General features: G+C 40.8%; 1 protein-coding gene across 3 annotated transcripts in view; it reads left to right on the top strand.

Moving 5' to 3' along the window:
• Positions 1-22,514, top strand: part of LOC105466022 (annexin A7) — a 40,495-nt gene that overhangs the window by 5,688 nt on the left and 12,293 nt on the right. For 2 of the 3 annotated variants that reach the window (XM_071069740.1, XM_071069741.1), the window contains exons 2-7: positions 8,906-8,960; positions 11,696-11,900; positions 12,792-12,902; positions 13,482-13,546; positions 13,955-14,020; positions 21,936-22,038. In XM_071069740.1, coding sequence (XP_070925841.1) covers positions 8,907-8,960; positions 11,696-11,900; positions 12,792-12,902; positions 13,482-13,546; positions 13,955-14,020; positions 21,936-22,038 — 604 coding nt within the window. In that variant the 5' untranslated portion in view covers position 8,906. The remainder of the gene's footprint in view (positions 1-8,905; positions 8,961-11,695; positions 11,901-12,791; positions 12,903-13,481; positions 13,547-13,954; positions 14,021-21,935; positions 22,039-22,514) is intronic. The other variant, XM_071069742.1, reaches the window with a different exon arrangement.

The raw sequence follows: 22,514 nt of genomic DNA, 5'->3' as shown, positions 1-22,514 counted from the left end.
ACCTGAGACTTTACTGATTTCATTTATCAAATCTAAGAGTCTGTTGGAGTCTTTAGGATTTCCTTGGTATATAGTCATAACATCTGCAAACAGTGATAGTTTGATTTCCTCTTTTTCAATTTGGATGCACTTTATTGCTTTCCCTTGCTTTCCCTCTAATAGGAGTGGTGAAAGTGGACGTCCTTGTCTTGTTCCTGTTCTTAGGGGGAATGCTTTCAACTTTTCCCCATTCAGTATGATGTTGGCTTTGTCATTGTATATGGCTTTTATTATTTTGAGTTAGGTCCTTTCTATACCTCGTTTGTTGAGAGTTTTTTTATTGTAAAGGGGTGCTGGATTTTGTTGAATGCTTTTTCTGCATCTATTGAGATGATCATATGGTTTTTGTTTTTAATTCTGTTTATGTGATACATCGCATTTATTGACTTGTGTATGTTAAATCATTCCTGCATCCCTGGGATGACACCTGTCCCTTGTTGATGGACGTTCAGGTGGTTTTTAACCTTTTCCTATTAAAAAAATACTGCAGTGAATAGCCTTGTACATATATAATTTTGTCCTTGTGCAAGTATTTCTATAAGGTACATTCCTGGAAATGGAATTGCATTCTAGTCTTTTATATAATTGTTTTTCAAAATGTACCAAAATTCACTTTCTTAAAATTGCTTTAATTTTTATTATATACAGATAATCTTTGCCTTATTTTCATTTTTGTTGACATAATTCCTTCAGGCTCTCAAAGGTAAGATTTAGGATAGTAGCTAAAGAATTTAGATATAGGTTTTGTCACTGGAACAATTTCTTGAGACTTAGAAATTTAAATTGCTTATGAAGTCTTTGGTACTATAACTGCTTATTGCCTTTCAAATTACTATTAATTTATCTCATAAATTAATTTCAGATTTTTTTCCCTTTATTTTGACCCTGACCCTTTTGTCCTTTGTCTATCTACTTTTCTTTTTCTTTTTCCTTGTTTTGTCTTGTCCTTTCCTTTCCCTTACCTTTCCCCTTCCCCCTTCCCTCCCCTCCCAGAGTTTTGGGATTATAGGTGTGAGCCACTGTGCCCAGCCTATCTGACCATTCTTTAGAGCTTTTGCCTCTCCTTTACTCTTTATACAAACCAGGCTTAGAAAAGAAAAAAGCAAAAAACAATTAGCCTGTCCCTGTTTTTATATCCAGCCCTTTGGGATCCCAAATGACAATTTAGAATTGACTGGGTCAGTTTTTGTATCATTTTATGTTTCTTATTGACTTACAGCCTTGATTCAATCTATGTCCATTTATTCTCAATTCAGCACATTTTTAGCTTCTATCCTGTGTTCCTGTCATAAGAGACACTATATTGTCTCATTTTCCTATACCGTGTACTCAAAAGGCTGAATACTTATTCTCAATCTTTCTATCAGCACCTAGGACAGTGCTTATTACACAGTGGACGTTCATAAACGTTGACTTGAGTTGGGTTTATTTGGCATCTTGGTATAAAAGAAATATGAATCATTTATAGCTATATTGATGAGAAGTGCCAAAACATATATTTACAAATTTAGAAAATTAGGTGTAGATCCAGAAATCCCGAAGTATTCTGGTATCAGAGTGTGAATCACAGACCTGCAGAAGCCATATCACCTGAAAGCTTTAGAAATGCAGAATCTCAGGCCCCATCCTGGAGCTACTGAATTGAAGTCTCTATTTTAACAAGATCCCTAGGGATTCATATATACATTAAAGTTTGAGACCAGGCGCGGTAGCTCACGCCTATAATCCCAGCACTTTGGGAGGCTGACGAAGGCAGATCACTTGCGGTCAGGAGTTTGTGACCAGCCTGGCCAACATAGTGAAACCCTGTCTCCACTAAAAATACAAAAATTAAGCAGGTGTGGTGGTGTGCACCTGTAGTCTCAGCTACTTGGGATGCTGAAGGAGGAGAATCGCTTGAACCCAGGAGGCGAGGCTGCAGTGATCCGAGATTGTGCCACTGCATTCCAGCCTGGGCAATAGAACAAAACTGTCTCAAAAAGAAAACATTGGGAAACACTATTTTAGTCAACCTCGTTGTTCAAAGAAGGAAGAGAGAAGACTTGAGCTAGATAGGAGGGGTGAGTAAGCCCAGGGTTGAGGGCCAAGTCCGTTAATGATAAGAATGGCTTAAGCAAAGGAATGCTGGGAATAGTTTAAGTGTTAGAGATTTTGCATTGACACGGGTTAGGTGTTGGTAAGAAATGAATTAAATAGATAAATAGAGGCTGGATGCGGTGGCTCATGCCTGTAATCCTAGCACTTTGGGAGGCTGAGGCGGGTGGATCTCTTGAACCCAGGGGTTCAAGATCAGCCTGGGCAGCATGGCGAAACCCCGTCTTTACTAAAAATACAAAAAATTAGCCAGGTATGGTGATGTGCACCTGTAGTCTCAGCTCTTTGGGAGACTGAGATAAGAGGATCATCTGAGTCCAGGAAATCAAGGCTGCAGTGAGCTGATATCACGCAACTATACTCCAGCCTGGGCAATAGAGCAAGAAACCATCTCAAAAATATATATATAATAGGCCGGGCGCGGTGGCTCAAGCCTGTAATCCCAGCACTTTGGGAGGCCGAGACGGGCGGATCACAAGGTCACGAGATCGAGACCATCCTGGCTAACCTGGTGAAACCCCGTCTCTACTAAAAAATACAAAAAACTAGCCGGGCGAGGTGGTGGGCGCCTGTAGTCCCAGCTACTCGGGAGGCTGAGGCAGGAGAATGGCATGAACCTGAAAGGCGGAGCTTGCAGTGAGCTGAGATCTGGCCACTGCACTCCAGCCTGGGTGACAGAGTGAGACTCCGTCTCAAAAAAAAAAAAAAAAAAAAAAGTATATATATATATATATATATATATATATATATATATATATATATATATATAAAATAATAATAATTGGAGCCAGTACTAAGGAGACCTGAATATCAGGCCAATTAATTTTCATCTGATACTCTAGCAGTAGTCATTGATGATTTTTGAGCTGAAGAGCAGTTTGCTGAAAGAGTAGCATTTTAGGAAAGTTTAGTGACAGTGTCTGAGAAAATTGGGAGGGTGAGAGAGTATAAGCAAGAATATAAACAGAGAAGGAGTTTTAGTAAGATAGGCATCAAGTGATGAAACTTGGTCTAAGTATGTGACCATGAGAACAGAAATTACAAGAGAGGCATTTCAAAGGATGGATAGAAAAATGCTGGGTTTTGGCCAGGCATGGTGGCTTATGCCTGTGATCCCAGCTCTTTGGGAGGCCGAGGTGGGCAGATCACCTGAGGTCAGGAGTTCGAGACCAGCCTGGCCAACATGGTGAAACCCCCTCTCTACTGAAATACAATAAGCCAGCGTGGTGGTGGGCGCCTGTAATCCCAGTTACTCAGGAGGCTGAGGCAGGAGAATCGCTTGAACCCAGAAGGTGGAGGTTGCAGTGAGCTGAGATCACACCACTGCACTCCAGCTGGGGCGACTAGAGCGAAACTGTGTCTCAAAAAAAAAAAAAAAAGAAGATAAAAATACTGGGTTTCTTACTATTCTGGAGTATTAGGTAATTTAAGTAGGGGTGCTATTGACAGATAAAGGATGTTAAGAGTGGTGTGGTGGAGAATGATGAGTATTTTATTCTACACATAGGGAAGTCCTCCTAACTGACTTCTGTCTTAATCTGCTCCGTAGTCTATTTTGGTGATCCTCCACCTCACAGTTACATCCCACCTTTTGCCTTGCAAATAACATTGTTCTATTTTCTTGCCTATCTGTGTCTAACACCTTTAAAAACCTAGTTTAGGCCGGGCGCAGTGGCTCAAGCCTGTAATCCCAGCACTTTGGGAGGCCGAGACAGGCGGATCACGAGGTCAGGAGATCGAGACCATCCTGGCTAACACAGTGAAACCCCGTCTCTACTAAAAATACAAAAACTTAGCCGGGTGAGGTGGCAGGCGCCTGTAGTCCCAGCTACTCGGGAGGCTGAGGCAGGAGAATGGCGTGAACCCGGGAGGCGGAGCTTGCAGTGAGCTGAGATCCGGCCACTGCACTCCAGCCTGGGTGACAGAGCGAGACTCCGTCTCAAAAAAAAAAAAACAAAAAAACAAACAAATAAAAAACCTAGTTTAAACCTTTGATCATTCACTCTCCACTTGTAGCAATGTTTTCTTGTAGATGCCAAAAAAGTGATTACTGACTTTATATAGATATATTTGCCAGGTATATTATATCTGATCACTAATAGTATTTTAGATTTTTTTGTTGTTGTTGAAACAGAGTTTTGCCCTATTGTCCAGGCTACAGTGCAGTGGCGTGATCTCGGCTCAAGCAATTCTCCTGCCTCAGCCTCCTGAATAGCTGGGATTACAGGCACATGCCACCATGCCTGGCTAATTTTTGTATCTTTAGTAGAGACAGCGTTTTACCATGTTGGCCAGGCTGATCTCGAACTCCTGACCTCAGGTGATCCACCTGCCTCAGCCTCCCAAAGTGCTGGGATTACGGGCGTGAGCCACCGCACCCAGCCTTTTCTTTTTTCTTTTTTTTTTTTTTTTTTTGAGACAGAAGTTTGCTCTGTGGCCCAGGCTGGAGTGCAATGGTGCAATCTTGGCTCACTGCAACCTCCGCCTCCCGGGTTCAAGTGATTCTCCTGCCTCAGCCTTCCAAGTAGCTGGGACTACAGGTGTGTGCCACCACGCCTGGCTAATTTTTTGTATTTTTTGTAGAGACGGGGTTTCATTTTGTTAGCCTGGATGGCCTCAGTCTCCTGACCTTGTGATCCTCCTCAGCCTCCCAAAGTGTTGGGATTACAGGCGTGAGCCACCATGCCCAGCCCCAATTTTTGTATTTTTAATAGAGACAGGGTTTCACCATGTTGGTCAGGCTGGTCTCTGACCTCAAGTGATCCACCGGCATTGGCCTCCCAGGGTGCTGAGATTACAGACGTCAGCTACTGCGCCTGACCGTATTTTAGATTTGATCAGGCTAAGAGGGTATTCTTTTGAATGTTTGTTTTTTCTCTGTTTATTTGCATTTGCTTTAGGTTAATAGTGTTTTCTTCAAATGCAGAAGATATATGTATATATATAGGGATATTTGTTTTTAACCACACTAGCTCCATTTATTTTACATGAGCCGTCTTTTCAAAAATGGACAGGAGAGTGTAATGAATCCCATGTACTCATCACCCAGCGTGAACAGTTATCAACTCCTGGTTGCTTATTATGTCTAAATTCCTGCACTATATTATATATAATATTCCTGCATATTATTTTGACACAATCCCTGACATGTCATTTTGTCTGTAAATATTTAGTGTATATCTCTAAAAGATCAGAATACTTGATGAAAATCATAATACCATTATCACACCTAAAAAAATAGTAATGTCTTAACATCACTTGATGTGCAGGTTATTGTTTACTTTTCCAAATGGAAATGAGTACCTTTTGAAGAACGTAACTTTCAAACTTTCTGGTACAGACTGCAGTTTTTAAAAGATATTTCCAGTGTTATGTTTGCTGATCATAAGACTATCAACTTTTGATCACCATTATTATCACAGAATAGATAATATATGAATGCCTCCTTAATCTCAGACTAACCACACTCTACCACCCTACTTTCTTTTTCCATCAGAAAGCATTTTAATTTTAAAATTAGTCTAAGTCTAATAAAATTGAGAAGGTAAATATACTGAAAGTGTTATAATGAATGAATAAAAGCCAAACTTTGTGCTAATTATTTTTTAATATTCTTGTGTTATGTATCACAGTTCTCTATGATCATAGCAGTTAACATTTATTGAGGACTTAATTTATTCCAAGCACTGCTAAATGCTTTGCCTATATTCTTTTACTTAATTCTTACAACAACATCCTTAAGTAGGTATGTTCACATCCCATTTTATAGGTGAAGAAATAAGGCCTAAAAAGGCTAAGTAACTTCCTTTGAGAAGCTAAGTAACTTGCCCATATTCACACAGCTAGAAATCCAGGATGTTAGATGGAAAATTCTGTTGGCAGTGCTGGTGAAAATGCAAATTGGTACAACCCCTGTGGAGGGGAATTGGGCAGTATCACATTCACCTTTACCGCTTGTCTCAGCAATGCCATTTCTAGGAATCTTCCCCAAAGATAATATTGGCAAAATATACAGAGAGGTACCTGTACACGGCTGTTCGTTGCAAGACTAATAGTTAAAAGAGTAGAAATAACTCAGATGTCTGCCATTAAATAAGCCATGATGTAGCCACACACTGAAGTACTATGTAGTTGTGTTTTTTGTTTGTTTTTTTTTAAGGTACACGGTGTCACTCTGTTGCCCAGGCTGGAGTGCAGTGGTGCGATCCTAGCTCACTACAGCCTTGAAGTCTTGGGCTCAAGTGATCTTCCTGCCCAGGCTTCTGAATAACTGGCACTACAGGTGCACACCACCATGCCTGGCTAATTATTTTACTTTTTGTAGAGATGAGGTCTCTCTTTGTTGCCCAGGCTGATCTCAAACTCCTGGCCGCAAGAGATTCTACTGCCTCAGCCTTCCAAAGTGCTGGGATTTACAGGCATGAGCCACTGTGCCTGGCCTATGTTATTGTTTTTAAAAAGGATTGAAGACTATGGATGATAGCCATAATAAGAGAAAAAAGCCAGTAAAGAAACAGAGTATGGGCCAAGAGCAGTGGCTCATGCCTGTAATCCTAGCACTTTGGGAGGCCGAGGCAGGTGGATCACCAGGTTAGTAGTTCAAGACCAGCCTGGCCAAGATGGTGAAACCCCATCTCTACTAAAAATACAAAAAGTAGCTGGGCGCGGTGGCAGTCACCTGTAATCCCAGCTATTTGGGAGGCTGAGGCAGGAGAATCGCTTGAACCTAAGGGATGGAGGTTGCAATGAGTTGAGATCATGCCACTGTACTCCAGCCTGGGCGACAGAGTGAGTCTCAAAAAAACAAAAAAACAGTATGTTTTATGTAAGAATGGAATGGGGATACAAATATAGACATATCAGCTTATGTACTTAAAGATAGGTAGATAAACTGTAAAAGTAATCATATGTAGGAGATAGTAAGGGACAGGGTTAGAATTTAACAGGTTTCTGAACATATCTTGTTTTGTAGATTTGACTTTAGAATCCAGAAAATGTTTTATATAATTATAAAACTAAATCAAAAAATTTTAAAACCTTAAAAGTCAAAAGCAAAATGAAACAAATGGACCTAATATGTGTCAAATTGATAGCATAACTACACAGGAATAATTTTCAAAGTGTCATTAAAACAGTAATTTCGGGCTGGGCTCTGTGGCTTATGCCTGTAATCCCAGCACTTTGAGAGGATGAGGCAGGCAGATCACTTGAGTTCAAGACCAGCCTGGGCAATATGGTGAATCCCCATCTCTACAAAAAAATACAAAAATTCACCAGTCATGGTGGTACGCACCTGTGGTCCCAGCTACAGCAGGGGGTGTTGAGGTGGGAGGATCACTTGAGCCCAGGAGGTCGAGGCTGCAGTGAGCTGTAATTGCACCGCTATACCCCAGCCTGGGTGACAGAGCAACACCTTGTCTCAAAAATAAAAAGTTTAAAAAAAGAAAGCTAGAGTTTAATCCACGTATATGTGACTCCAGAATGTTAACTCCTAACCATTGTACCGTTGTTTCCCATAATGTGGTTATATCACCATATGAGGGGATTTCTGTGGCACCTAGAAAGGACTTTTTATTGTAATAGCTAAGTATTTATTTTAATATTACCTTCTGTTTGTAGTAAGAAAACTACTGAAGTTTTCCATTTAGAAGTTTTCCATTTAAAAGTATGGTGATATTTAAAAGTGTGCTGATAATAAGCATACTTTAAAAATAAACGGAAGTAAAAAATTGGCTTAAAGAAAAATAGATTGGCTGGGTGTGGTTCTGGAGGCTGGGAAGTCCAAGATCGAGGTGCTGGCATCTGGTGAGGACTGCTTTCTGCTTCCAAAGTGAAGCCTTGGCCAGGTGAGGTGGTTCATGCCTGTAATCCCAGCACTTTGGGAGTCCGAGGTGGGCGGATCACCTGAGGTTAGGCATTCAAGACCAGCCTGGCCAACATGGTGAAACCCATCTCTACTAAAAATACAAAAAAATAGCCGAGCATGGTGGCAGACGCCTGTAATCCCAGCTACTCGGGAGGGTGAGGGAGGAGAATCACTTGGACCCCAGAGGCAGAGGTTGCAGTGAGCTGAGATCACGCCACTACACTCCAGCCTGGGCAACAGGGCAAGACTCCATCTCCAAAAAAAAAAAGGAGAAAAGAAGAATAGTTCATAAATAATAGTAGTGGTAGAATTGAGATGTGACAAAAATTGTATGTCATGACAAAGTTGGAAACTTTACTAGGCTGTACTGATTCCATTGGTGTGAATGATGAAATAAGCATTTAATAAGCTTTGCTTATATCCCTAATATCCACACTTTAATTTTATGCCAGACTCTTTTGAAAAGAGAAATATTTTGCATAAAACCCTGTGTGTGTGTGTGTGGGGTGTGTGTGTGTATATATCTATATGTTTTCAAAGGCTTTAACCATTATAAGAAATTACAGGCCGGGCACAGTGGCTCACACCTGTAATCCAAGCACTTTGGGAGGCCGAGGCAGGTGGATCACCAGGTCAAGGGATTGAGACCATCCTGGCCAACATGGTGAAACCCCTTCTCTACTAAAAATACAAAAATTAGCTGGACATGGTGGTGTGCACCTGTAGTCCCAGCTACTTGGGAGGCTGAGGTAGGAGAATCGCTTGAACCTGGGAGGCAGAGGTTGCAGTGAGCCGAGATCATGCCACTGCACTGCAGCCTGGTGACAGAGCAAGACACTGTCTCAAAAAAAAAAACAAAAACAAAAACAAAAAACTTACAGAGGACCTTTTTTATTGTTCTTACAGAATGTCATACCCAGGCTATCCCCCAACAGGCTACCCACCTTTCCCTGGATATCCTGTAAGTATTGCCACTTAATACCTCACATCCTTAAAACAGGTGGTGGTTGGGACTGGCCATGTCAGATCTTACCGATATGCTAGAGCAGGGGTCGTAAATTCAGATGCTCACAGGTACTGAGTAGAGCAAGTGAGCGAAGGCGGTTGTGTGGGGAACTAGAGAGGTCTTGCTTTGTCTATTGAAAGCTGGCAGGTGCTTAGCACCAGCCCTGTGTAGCCATGGTGGGAGGCACACTTATCTTTGCTAGATACTCCAGCCTTTCAAGTAAAGCCAGAAACTTGGGTTCTATATGAAATTGTCCAAAGTTTCAAAATTTAGGAGTTAGTTTTAAAAAATGTTAACTGCTGTATGAGCCAATAAAACACAGATGTAAGCAAAATCCATCCCATTAATCACTGGTTCTTTTTTTTTTTTTTTTTTAATACCCTTGAGTCATAGTATCACTGCGTCTTAACCTTTGTGTTAGAATGTTTAAAATAATTAATGGCTTGGCTTGACCCAGAGATAAATTGCAGTGGATTTATAGTTCTTAGACTTGGAGTACGTTTTATAAATGTGCTACTAAGTTCCACCTTGTTGATAGCTATACTACTCTGAGGACTAAGAGCTGAGCCATAAGTAAGAATTGTGCATTTCAGGTTTTTTTTGTTTCGTTTTATTTTTTGTCTTTGAGACAGAGTCTCGCTCTGCGCCCAAGCTGGAGTGCAGTGGTGTGATCTCAGCTCACTGCAACTTATGCCTACTGGGTTCAAGTGATTCTCCTGCCTCAGCCTCCCGAGTAGCTGGGATTACAGGTGCCACCACCATGGCCAGCTGATTTTTGTATTTTTAGTAGAGAAGGGGTTTCACCATGTTGGCCAGGCTGGTCTCAAACTCCTGACCTCAAATGATCTGCCCACCTTGGCCTCCCAAAGTGCTGGGATTATAGGCGTGAGCCATTACGCCCGGCCACATTTCAGTTTTTTGTTTTTCTTTTTTTTGAGACGGAGTCTTGCTCTGTCACCAGGCTGGAGTGCAGTGGTGCGATCTCAACGCACTGCAACCTCTGCCTCCCGGGATTCAAGCGATTCTCCTGCCTCAGCCTCCTGAGTAGCTGGGATTACAGGTACATGCCACCACGCCCAGCTAGTTTTTGTATTTTTAGTAGAGATGGGGTTTCACCATGTTGGCCAGGATGGCCTCGATTTCCTGACCTCATGATCCACCCACCTCGGCCTTCCAAAGTGCTGGGATTACAGGCATGAGCCACTTAGCCCTGCCCACATTTCAGTTTTATACTCATAACTGTGGGGCTGCTATCTAACCCTGGGAGAATAGCAAGAGGGGTCTATACAAGTTTGTGATATGTTTATCCTTATGCAAAGTGATTATATAGCTCTTGTGAATTTATCACAGGAGAGATGAGAATTATGGATATGTTCCCAAGTCCCTATGTATTAAACAGGACTTTAGTAACTATTTCAGTCAGCGTAGGCTAATTGCTAAAACAGACAACTCCCGAATCTCAGTGACTTAACACAATGAAAAAAAAATGTATTTCTTTCTTCAGTCTCCTGGAAGTCAGTAGTGGATAGGGGGTGGGTGGGACGAGGCTTTGTTTCATGCAGTGTTTTGGGTTTCCAGGCTCCTTCCTTATTCTGATCCTACCATCCTCTAGCACTTTGGAGTCCTCTGCTGGATCCTCTGCTTGTGGGTGGCAGATGAAGGAAGAGAGAGAACATGGAGGATTTGCCAGAGGTTTTTAGGGGACAGATTTAGAAAGTGGTATATGTCACTTCTGTCTATGTTCATTCACTGATATTCATTCATGTGGTCCGACCTAACTGCAAGGGGGTCTGGGAAATGTAGTCTGTATAGCTTTGTGGCCTGGGGAGAAATAGTTCAGTGAATATGCAACAATCTCTGCCTCTCTACGTATTACTGCACTGAACTGTGAGGTCCAAAATGTCACATCCTGTGTGTGATGTGATATACAGGTTACCTTTTTCATGTTTAAATATTATGTAACAGATCCAGATGTGTTGCAAAAGAGCCTCAAATTCCTCTGTTTAGGGTATAGAGGAGGATTTTTCTTATATTTGTAGATGCTGGGAAAATGAAGGAACTAATGAGGTTTTTAATTTTTTTTCTTAAAACCTTGAGGTTTGTAAAGAACCCTGTTCTGACTCCCAAATAGAGAAGCAGACCCCTCTTGCCTGACTCAAGTAGAATTAAATTTAACTGAATTCTGACAAACAAGTGTCCTTACAAACTGGGATACTGACAAACTAGTATAAGATTCCAGGATTTCTTTTTTTTTTTTTTTTTTTTGAGACGGAGTCTCGCTCTGCCGCCCAGGCTGGAGTGCAGTGGCCGGATCTCAGCTCACTGCAAGCTCCGCCTCCCGGGTTCACGCCATTCTCCTGCCTCAGCCTCCCGAGTAGCTGGGACTACAGGCGCCCGCCACCGCGCCCGGCTAGTTTTTTGTATTTTTTAGTAGAGACGGGGTTTCACCGTGTTAGCCAGGATGGTCTCGATCTTCTGACCTCGTGATCCGCCCGTCTCGGCCTCCCAAAGTGCTGGGATTACAGGCTTGAGCCACCGCGCCCGGCCAAGATTCCAGGATTTCTAATGAGACTTTTAAAAAGTGAAAGAATGAGCTAGACCTTAATAATAACCTCTGTTTGTTCCTTATTTTTAGATGGGTCATAGTTCTCTATGATCGCATTTGTTTAAAAATTATTCTGATTTTTCAGCCTGCAGGTCAGGAGTCATCTTTTCCCCCTTCTGGTCAGTATCCTTATCCTAGTGGCTTTCCTCCAATGGGGGGAGGTGCCTACCCACAAGTGCCAAGTAGTGGCTACCCAGGAGCTGGAGGCTACCCTGCGCCTGGAGGTTATCCAGCCCCTGGAGGCTATCCTGGTGCCCCACAGCCAGGGGGAGCTCCATCCTATCCCGGAGGTGAGTTATGGGTTGCGGAATTAGTAATGATTGAGATTGCTGTAGCACTTTTTCCTTCTCCCTTTATCCTCTTCATTCCTGCTTGTCTTGTGTGAGGTCAAGTCGCTCTGACCTAGCTGGCAAGATGGAGGGATGAAGATTCTCTGGGGGCATGAAAGCTGGGAGCAGTTTCAAAAATTCCACTGTGAAGGGACTTGGAATAAATTTCATGGCAATAAAGGATCAATATGTAACACTTTGCTTGTTTGTAGTCTTAAGACCTGATTAAGACATTTCAATTAGCAAGACTGTGACCTTTAGGTCAGCTTTATTCAAAGGTAAAAAAGACCCCTAAAAAACAACAACAAAAAAACCTTAGCATTTTTGTATTTTAAGTTAGTAGGGAAAAGTAATAAAGTAAAATTTTGGCTTGGTGCGGTGGCTCACACCTGTAATCCCAACACTTTGGGAGGCAGAGGTGGTTGGATCACTTGAAACCAGGAGTTTGAGACCAGCTTGGCCAACATGGTGAAACCCGTCTGACTAAAAATATGAAAATTAGCTGGGTGTGGTGGCGCATGCCTGTAATCCCAGGTACCTGGGAGGCTGAGGCAGGAAAATCACTTGAACCTGGTAGGTAGAGTTTGCAGTGAGCCGGTATTGCGCCACTGAACTCTAGCCTGGGCAACAGAGTGAGACTCTGTCTCAAAAAAATAAATAAATAAATAAGATAAAAATTTAAAAACTTGTTTTTTACTGGATAATTTGAAGTTTTGAATCTAGATGAAAAGGGACTGCTATTATAGCATTAATAGCATATTTTTTCCACTTTTAACAATAGACATTTTTCTAAGGTTTTTCCTGCAGTCATGAGAACTGTACTATAGTTTATTGACCTGTTCTTTTCTCTAGTTCCTCCAGGCCAAGGATTTGGAGTCCCACCAGGTGGAGCAGGCTTTTCTGGCTACCCACAGCCACCTTCACAATCTTATGGAGGTGGTCCAGCACAGGTCCCACTACCTGGTAGGTACCAGCTGTCCAGACAAAAACAGTATCATGATATTTTGAATTTTAAAATCACCATTGAGAGAACTTAGTTTTTATTTGAGGTAATCTGCAATAAATGTTTAGATATTTCCATAAATAATTTTAAACATAATGGTTTTATGAAATGTATTACATTGATGGAAAAGTTTAATCAGTAAAATAGAGATAAAGTCACACTTTTTCTATTAAAAAAATCTGTCCCAAAGCCAAAAAGGAAGCCTTCAGGAACTTCTCTGCCCACTCCTGTACCACTAGTGAAACTACCCCCAGAACTATATTATGATAACCATTCCAGATGGAATCAGAATTTAATCTGGTTCAAGTGTGAAAAAGTGTTATTTGTGAGGATCTTTTGTAGAACGTGGAATATTAAAAAGGTTCTTATGACCAAAGTTGGTTTTAGATTCAGTAAATTATATTTTTAAAAAATTATCCTCATGAATATCATAGTGTAAATGTTCTTGTATGTTTCCATATTCATAGTCATCAATGCTGTTTTGAAAAATTAAAACATATAAGACCTGTTGCTGTATTATTATTATTTTTAACATATAGGTGGCTTTCCTGGAGGACAGATGCCTTCTCAGTATCCTGGAGGACAACCTACTTACCCTAGTCAGGTATTTTGTTCCTACCTTTTAAGCTCAGTCTAGGTAGTTAGATAAAGAAGGAACCTTCCCTTTGCTGAGGTTTCCATGGGTCAGAAGAAATGGCCCATTATTGTAATGGAAGACTAAAGTCTTTGCTTCTAATAGGCTCCATACTTTCTTTGGTCCATCTGCATTAATAGTGTCCTGATGACTTTGAGAAGACAAGCATAGGTCCAATCTCATAGGTAATGATTCTCACAACTTTATCCTAGAAATTCACCTGGGCTCTTGGTTTTAGTTCTTTTTCCTTTTCCCTGCCCTTACCAGCAGTTATACCTATGAATTTGGGTGGCTGGGGATTGGTATTTCTGACAGTGATTTATGTAGGGTGGTTTTGTTTCCCATTTTTACCTTTATAACTTTTCACTCTTTTTTCAGATCAATACAGAATCTTTTCCTTCCTATCCTGTTTTCTCTCCTGTTTCTTTGGATTATAGCAGTGAAGTGAGTAAGGTTTTCTAATGTTCACTAATCACTAGGTCCTTTATATGTGTGCCTTTGTTTCTGATTCTCATGTACTTGTCTCTCATTACTTCCTTAAGGGCTCAACTGTATCTATTTTATCTTTATGTTCCTGTAATGGTTGGTAGGGCTTTAGACATGGTAGCCAGTTAGTCCGTTGAATGGATTTTCTCAGTAGCTGCAGAGTTTCCCATATATTAAATATTTGCCCTACTATGTATGGCTGCTGCTTATTTATTTATTTATTTATTTGTTTTTGAGACGGAGTTTCACTCTTGTCACCCAGGCTGGAGTGCAGTGGCACGACCTCAGCTCACTGCAACCTCCACCTCCCAGGTTCAAGTGATTTTCCTGCCTCAGCCTCTGGAGTAACTGGGATTACAGGTGCACGCCACCACACCTGGCACATTTTTTGTATTTTTAATAGAGACGAGGTTTCACCATGTTGGCCAGGCTGGTCTCGAACTCTTGACCTCAGGTGATCCACCTGCCTCGGCCTCCCACAAGTGCTGGGATTGCAGGCATGGGCCACTGCGCATGGCCTGGCTTCTTATTTTAATCCCAAATTTTATTCTTAAATTGCCTTGTTAATTTTTTTATAGCCTATGCAAGTTACTAGGAACATAATAAGCAGCATACTTTTATGCTTACTTTTATTTTGATTTTCTTATTAATTTCTATATTGGATATTCATGGATATCTAGCATTTTCAAGCTTGTTTTAGGCTAGGGTAGGAGAAGGATTCTAGTACTGGAAGAGGAACACCTTAGTGATTTTTTAAGCTCACTTTGAGGTATGTGAGCTCCAGAGAGGTTGAGAAACTTGTCTAGGGCCACAAAACTAGTGAAGGACAAAGCTGAGAAGATTCTAGTCTATATCTTCTGCCTTCTAGACCAGTGGTCTCTCTCTTATACAAAGGTGCTTTGCTGATACAGTCATGTAAGTTGCTTTCAGTCCTTTTTTTCATTGTTGAAGTTGTTTGCCAATCATATTATAAACCTGTAATCACTTTTGTTATGAAAATTTTGATTGTAGTTTAAGCATGCTTATATTTTTAGGGAAATCATTTTATGACTGAATATGAATGATTTTTAAACATAAAACACTAAAAGTAAAGCACATGTATGTATGCAATTTTTTTTTTATTGTTATTATACTTTAAGTTCTAGGGTACATGTGCACAACGTGCAGGTTTGTTACATATGTATACGTGTGCCATGTTGGTGTGCTGCACCCATTAACTCATCATTTACATTAGGTTTGTCTCCTAATGCTATCCCTCCCCCCTCCCCCCACCCCACGACAGTCCCCGGTGTGTGATATTCCCCAATTCTGTGTCCAAGTGTTCTCATTGTTCAATTCCCACCTATGTGTGAGACCATGCAGTGTTTGGTTTTTTTGACCTTGTGATAGTTTGCTCAGAATGATGGTTTCCAACTTCATCCATGCCCCTACAAAAGACATGAACTCATCCTTTTTTATGGCTGCATAGTATTCCATGGTGTATATGTGCCACATTTTCTTTTTTTTTTTTTTTTTTTTTTTTGAGACGGAGTCTCGCTCTGTCACCCAGGCTGGAGTGCAGTGGCACGATCTCAGCTCACTGCAAGCTCTGCCTCCCGGGTTTACGCCATTCTCCTGCCTCAGCCTCCCAAGTAGCTGGGACTACAGGCGCCGCCACCTCGCCCGGCTAGTTTTTTGTATTTTTGTAGAGACGGGGTTTCACCGTGTTAGCCAGGATGGTCTCGATCTCCTGACCTCGTGATCCGCCCGTCTCGGCCTCCCAAAGTGCTGGGATTACAGGCTTGAGCCACCACGCCCGGCCTATGTGCCACATTTTCTTAATCCAGTCTATCATTGATGGACATTTGGGTTGGTTCCAAGTGTTGGCTATTGTGAATAGTGCCGCAGTAAACATACATGTGCATGTGTCTTTATAGCAGCATGATTTATAATCCTTTGGGTATATAGCCGGTAATGGGATTGCTGGGTCAAATGGTGTTTCTAGTTCTAGATCCTTGAGGAATCACCACACTGTCTTCTACAATGGTTGAACTAGTTTACAGTCCCACCAACAGTGTAAAAGTGTTCCTATTTCTCCACATCCTTTCCAGCACCTGTTGTTTCCTGACTTTAATGACTACCATTCTAACTGGTGTGAGATGGTATCTCATTGTGGTTTTGATTTGCATTTCTCTGATGGCCAGTGATGATAAGCATTTTTTCATGTGTCTGTTGGCTCCATAAATGTCTTCTTTTGAGAAATGTCTGTTCATATGCTTCGCCTACTTTTTGATGGGGTTGTTTGATTTTTTTCTTGTAAATTTGTTTAAGTTCTTTGTAGATTCTGGATATTAGCCCTTTGTGAGATGAGTAGATTGCAAAAATTTTCTCCCATTCTATAGGTTGTCTGTTCACTCTGATGGCAGTTTCTTTTGCTGTGCAGAAGCTCTTTAGTTTAATTAGATCCCATTTCTCAATTTTGGTTTTTGTTGCCATTGCTTTTGGTGTTTTAGACATGAAGTCCTTGCCCATGCCTATGTCCTGAATGATACTGCCTAGGTATTCTTCTAGGGTTTTTATGGTTTTAGGTCTGACATTTAAGTCTTTAATCCATCTTGAATTAATTTTTGTCTAAGGTGTAAGGAAGGGATCCAGTTTCAGCTTTCCACATATGGCTAGCCAGTTTTCCCAGCACAATTTATTAAATAGGGAATCCTTTCCCCATTTCTTGTTTTTGTCAGGTTTGTCAAAGATCAGACCGTTGTAGATGTTTGGTATTATTTCTGAGGCCTCTGTTCTGTTCCATTGGTCTATATCTCTGTTTTGGTACCAGTACCATGCTGTTTTGGTTACTGTAGCCTTGGAGTAGCCTTTAAAGTCAGGTAATGTGATGCCTCCAGCTTTGTTCTTTTGGCTTAGGATTATCTTGGCCATGCAGGCTCTTTTTTGGTTCCATATGAACTTTAAAGTAGTTTTTTCCAATTTTGTGAAGAAAGTAATTGGTAGCTTGATGGGGATGGCATTGAATCTATAAATTACCTTGGGCAGTATGGCCATTTTCACGATACTGATTCTTCCTATCCATGAGCGTGGAATGTTCTTCCATTTGTTTGTGTCCTCTTTTATTTCGTTGAGCAGTGGTTTGTAATTCTTCTTGAAGAGGTCCTTCACGTCCCTTGTAAGTTGGATTCCTAGGTATTTTATTCTCTTTAAAGCAATTGTGAATGGGAGTTCACTCATGATTTGGCTCTCTGTTTGTCTGTTATTGGTGGATAGGAATGCTTGTGATTTTTGCACATGGATTTTGTATCCTGAGACTTTTGCTGAAGTTGCTTATCAGCTTAAGGAGATTTTGGGCTGAGACAATGGGGTATTCTAAATATACAATCATGTCATCTGCAAACAGAGACAATTTGACTTCCTCTTTTCCTAATTGAATACCCTTTATTTCTTTCTCCTGCCTGATTGCCCTAGCCAGAACTTCCAACACTGTGTTGAATAGGAGTGGTAAGAGAGGGCGTCCCTGTCTTGTGCCAGTTTTCAAAGGGAATGCTTCCAGTTTTTGCCCATTCAGTATGATATTGACTGTGGGTTTGTCATAAATAGCTCTTATTATTTTGAGATACGTCCCATCAATACCTAATTTATTGAGAGTTTTTAGCATGAAGGGCTGTTGAATTTTGTCGAAGGCCCTTTCTGCATCTATTGAGATAATCATGTGGTTTTTGTCTTTGGTTCTGTTTATGTGATGGATTACATTTATTGATTTACGTATGTTTAACCAGTCTTGTGTCCCAGGGATGAAGCCCACTCGATCGTGGTGGATAAGCTTTTGATGTGCTGCTGGATTTGGTTTGCCAGTATTTTATTGAGGATTTTTGCATCGATGTTCATCAGGGATATTGGTCTAAAATTCTCTTTTTTAGTTGTGTGTCTGCCGGGCTTTGGTATCAGGATGATGCTGGCCTCATAAAATGAGTTAGGGAGGATTCCCTCTTTTTCTATTGACTGGAATAGTTTCAGAAGGAATGATAGCAGCTCCTCTTTGTACCTCTGTTAGAATTTGGCTGTGAATCCATCTGGTCCTGGACTTTTTTTGGTTGGTAGGCTCTTAATTATTGCCTGAATTTCAGAGCCTGCTATTGGTCTATTCAGGGATTCAGCTTCTTCCTGGTATAGCCTTGGGAGAGTGTATGTGTCTAGGAATTTATCCATTTCTTCTAGATTTTCTAGTTTATTTGCATAGAGGTGTTTATAGTATTCTCTGATGGTAGTTTGTATCTCTGTGGGATCGGTGGTGATATCCCCTTTATCGTTTTTTATTGCATCTATTTGATTCTTCTCTCTTTTCTTCGTTAGTCTCGTATGCAACTTATTTTATGTAACAATTACCACCTTAAGCTGGAACTAAAACCAGTAGGTAGAAGTTAACAGAATGTAGAGTGTTAGATTTTGGAAGAACTTTAAGATGGAAGTGAAATAGGCTACCCTGTGAGGGGTGAGCTTCTTGTCACTGAAAGTCCACAGGCAGATTTTGGTTGATGTGAGTATGGATGTGTCTGTGTGTATCAAGGAAGGTGCAAAAAAATTTTTTGTCTTAGATGGGAAGTTGGGCCACTTTATCCCTCCTGATTGATCCAGTTCTCTAATTCTCTGATAGTCTTGTTGTTGATTGTTGTTGTTTCATTTGTTTGTTCATTTTTGAGACGGGGCCTCTGCTGCTCAGGTCAGGCTAGAGTACAGTGGCATGATCAAAGCTCACTGCAGCCTCGAAATGCTGGGCTCAAGTGATCCTCCTCCTTCAGCCTCCTGAGTAACTGGGACTACAGTTGTGCACCAGCATGCCCACCTAATTTTTTAATTTTTGGTAGAGATGAAGGTTTTGCTGTGTTGCCCAGGCTGGTCTTGAACTCCTGGACTCAAGTGATCCTCCTGCCTCAGCCTCCCAAAATGGCTGGAGTTGCAGGTGTGAGCCACTGTACCCAGCTCTATGATAGTTTTTCAGCAAGAAGGTTGGAATCAAATGGGCATTAAAAAAGAATGGCAAATGTTGGAACTTCTGGTAATGGATTGTGCTGAGAACTCTCCCCTAGAGTTTTAACCTCAAGAACACAGATCCTGATTTCTCTTTTTTTTTTTGAGACAGAGTCTTGCTCTGTTGCCAGGCTGGAGTGCAGCGGCGCCATCTTGAGTCACTGCAACCTCTGCCTCCTGGGTTCAAGTGATTCTCCTGCCTCAGCCTCCTGAGTAGCTGGGACTACAGGTGTGCACCACCACGCCCAGCTAATTTTTGTATTTTTAGTAGAGACGGGGTTTCACCATGTTGGCCAGAATGGTCTCAATCTCTTGACTTTGTGATCCACCTGCCTCGACCTCCCTAAGTGCTGGGATTACAGGCATGAGCCACTGCACCCAGCCCAGATCCTGATTTCTTTTCTTTGAATTCAGTTTAATGCCTGGAAGATGACAGTATTCTTGAAAATTGACTTCCAACTTAGACTTTCAACAGAGAATACATCAAAAAAAATTTCCCCCACAGATGAAATATGAAATCAATACATATGTGTGTGTGTATATATATATATTATTATTTTTTTTTTTACAGAAAAGAATCACAGAAAATGAGAATCATCAGACGATACACAGTGAGCGTTAGTTTATCTAGTCCAGTGTATTAGAAACAATGGCTTCTGTCCTGTTTAGGATTTTAGTGACAGTGGTTACATCAAAGGAAACTTAATTTCTTGAGACATGAAGGCTCATAAAAATTCTTTATACTTGAATATTTGCTACAAGTAGAATAATTTTAGCTTTCTATTAAAACCACTATAGGTATATTTGTTAGTTCTCTGCTTACAGCCCTAGCTTGGAAACTAGTAGAGGATGGATGTTAAGGCTTACTAGTAGAAGAAAATGTTGGAGTAAAAATATATGTGAGTGGGAGGAGCTATTGACCCATAAAAGTGTTATCTTGAAAAGCTGCTGAAAGATGGGGCTTGTTCTCATCTCCTCGGTTGTTTGCCCCTACAAGTGCTGGCGTACTGCTGTATTCAATGTGTATAACTTTAAAAACAGTTTCAGTTGTCTAAAAAGCAGTTGAATCACCTTTTATTTTGAAATGGTATTGATTGCATGTTTAAATGATAATATTTTGGAGATACTGAATTAATTGTGTGTGTGTGTGTGTGTGTGTGTGTGTGTGTGTTTTCTGTGGTAAAAACGCTTATTTTACAACAGTAATCTTTATTTTAGGTCAACATTCAGACATACAAGAAATGTGTTGTTACAATTAAAATTTTTTTAAAAAGTAGTGGAGCATCATCTTCATCCCATTCCTCTTAAGCCCTGACTTGAATACCCAAAGAAACTTCTTGAATTGTTCTGGGCTGGGCACATACCTGTAATTCCAGCACTTTGGGAGGCCAAGGCAGGGGGATCACTTGAGGCCAGGAATTCGATACCAGCCTGGGCAACATAGCAAGACACCCGTCTCTACAAAAGTAAGAAATTAGCTGGGCACATGCATGTAGCGCTAGCTACTCAGGAGCCTGAGACAGGAGGATTGCTTGAGCTCAGGAATTCAAGGTTACTGTGAGCTATGTTTGTGCCACTGCACTCCAACCTGAACAATGCACTCCAACCTGAACAACAGAGTGAGACCCTATCTGTAAAAAATAAAAAATAGGGAAAAACTATTGAGTTATTTCATAGCTTTGTATTTTAAATTGTTTTATCTTTTAATTTTGACATAATTTTAGGCTTGCAAATAGTACAAATAATTCGTATATACCCTGTACTCACATTCTCCAAATGTTAACTTCCTACATAAATACAATAGAACGATCAAAATCAGCAAATAACATTGATATAGTACTGTTACCCAACCTATGGACCTTATTTCATTTTCACCAGTTGTGTCAATGATGTCCTTTTTCTGGTTCAGGATCAAATCCAGAATGCAGTGTTATATTTATTGTCATGTCTCTTAAGTCTCCTTTAATCTGAAATAGTTCCTCAGTCTTTGTTGTTCATGCCCTTGATGCTTTTGAAGAACACTCAGTTATTTTGTAAAATATTTCTTAATTTGGGTTTGTCTGATATTTTCTCATGGTTAAATCCAGGTCATGCCTTTTTGGCAAGAGTACCACAGAAATGATTTTGTGCCCCCAGTGCATCATATCAGGAGGTACTTATTGTTGACTTATTCCATTACTGGTGATAATTAATTTTGATCATTTAAGTTGGTGTCTGCAAGGTTTCTCTGCTGTAATGTTGTAAGCTATGCAAATATCCTGTTTCTTTATACTTTTGCCACCTAATTTTAGCACCCATTGGTGATTCTTGCCTGAAACAGTTACTACCATAGTATTTACCAAATGGCAATTTTTTATTTTCATATAGACTTATTTCATGTGTAATAATCAGGGTCCATATAGGAAATTAAGAGATATTACTAAAATTATATTGCTGGTTTGAAATCTCACTGGGCACTCATGTTCTACTTCACTAAAGCCATTTTATATTCTTCTGTTTTTAAATCAAACATTGTTGCTCATCTCACACTATTCAGGGATCAATCTCCTTTTTTCTTCCTATTCTACCAAAAAGGAAACCATAAGAAGATTGTGACTTTAATTTCACAAGTTTGGCCATCTTGTCTCCTGGAAGTTTGGTGTCTGGCTATCTGTTGGCAGGAGAAAAATCTGTCCTGAAGGGGGATAGGTCTTTCCTGTCTGTTCCAGAATGAGCCCTGGTAATAAAATGCTCATATCCTTGCCCTAAAACCCAAACACTGGCCTTCTTACTTAAGATTGATGTCTGGGGAAGTCTTTAAGTTTCCTCATTAGAAATTTTCTGGAAATGCTGACTCAGATTTTATGTCTTTTATTTTCAGCCTGCTGCAATGACTCAGGGCACTCAAGGAACTATCCGACCAGCTGCCAACTTTGATGCTATGAGAGATGCAGAAATTCTTCGTAAGGCAATGAAGGGTTTTGGTAAGGAAAACAAATTTTTGTCTTTGTTAATAAGTTAAAGTGATCAATTCTAAAGTAAAAATAAACCTTATCTCATAAACCAAGTTTATGTGTCAGCCTGGGTGCACGTACCTGAATTTAATCTGATGTCTAGTTCCTTGTAAGCATTCTCAGAGATGACCTCAGGCTGGGTGTGGTGGATCACACCAATAGTCCCAGCACTTTAGGAGGCTGAGGTGGACGGATCACCTGTGTTCAAGACCAGCCTGGCCAACGTGACGAAACTCCATCTGTACTAAATATAAAAAATAAAATAGATGGGTGTGGTGGTGCATGCCTGTAATACCAGCTTCACGGGAAGCTGAGGTAGGAGAATTGCTTGAACCTGGGAGGTGGAGATTGCAGTCAGCCTAGATCGCACCATTGCATTCCAGTCTGGGTGACAAACTGTGTCTCAAAAAAAAAAAAAAAAGATGACCTCAAGCAGCACCTAGCAC

Source organism: Macaca nemestrina, chromosome 9 (assembly GCF_043159975.1).
Source record: "Macaca nemestrina isolate mMacNem1 chromosome 9, mMacNem.hap1, whole genome shotgun sequence".
NCBI lineage: Eukaryota > Metazoa > Chordata > Mammalia > Primates > Cercopithecidae > Macaca > Macaca nemestrina.
This window is presented reverse-complemented; position numbering and strand designations above follow the sequence as displayed.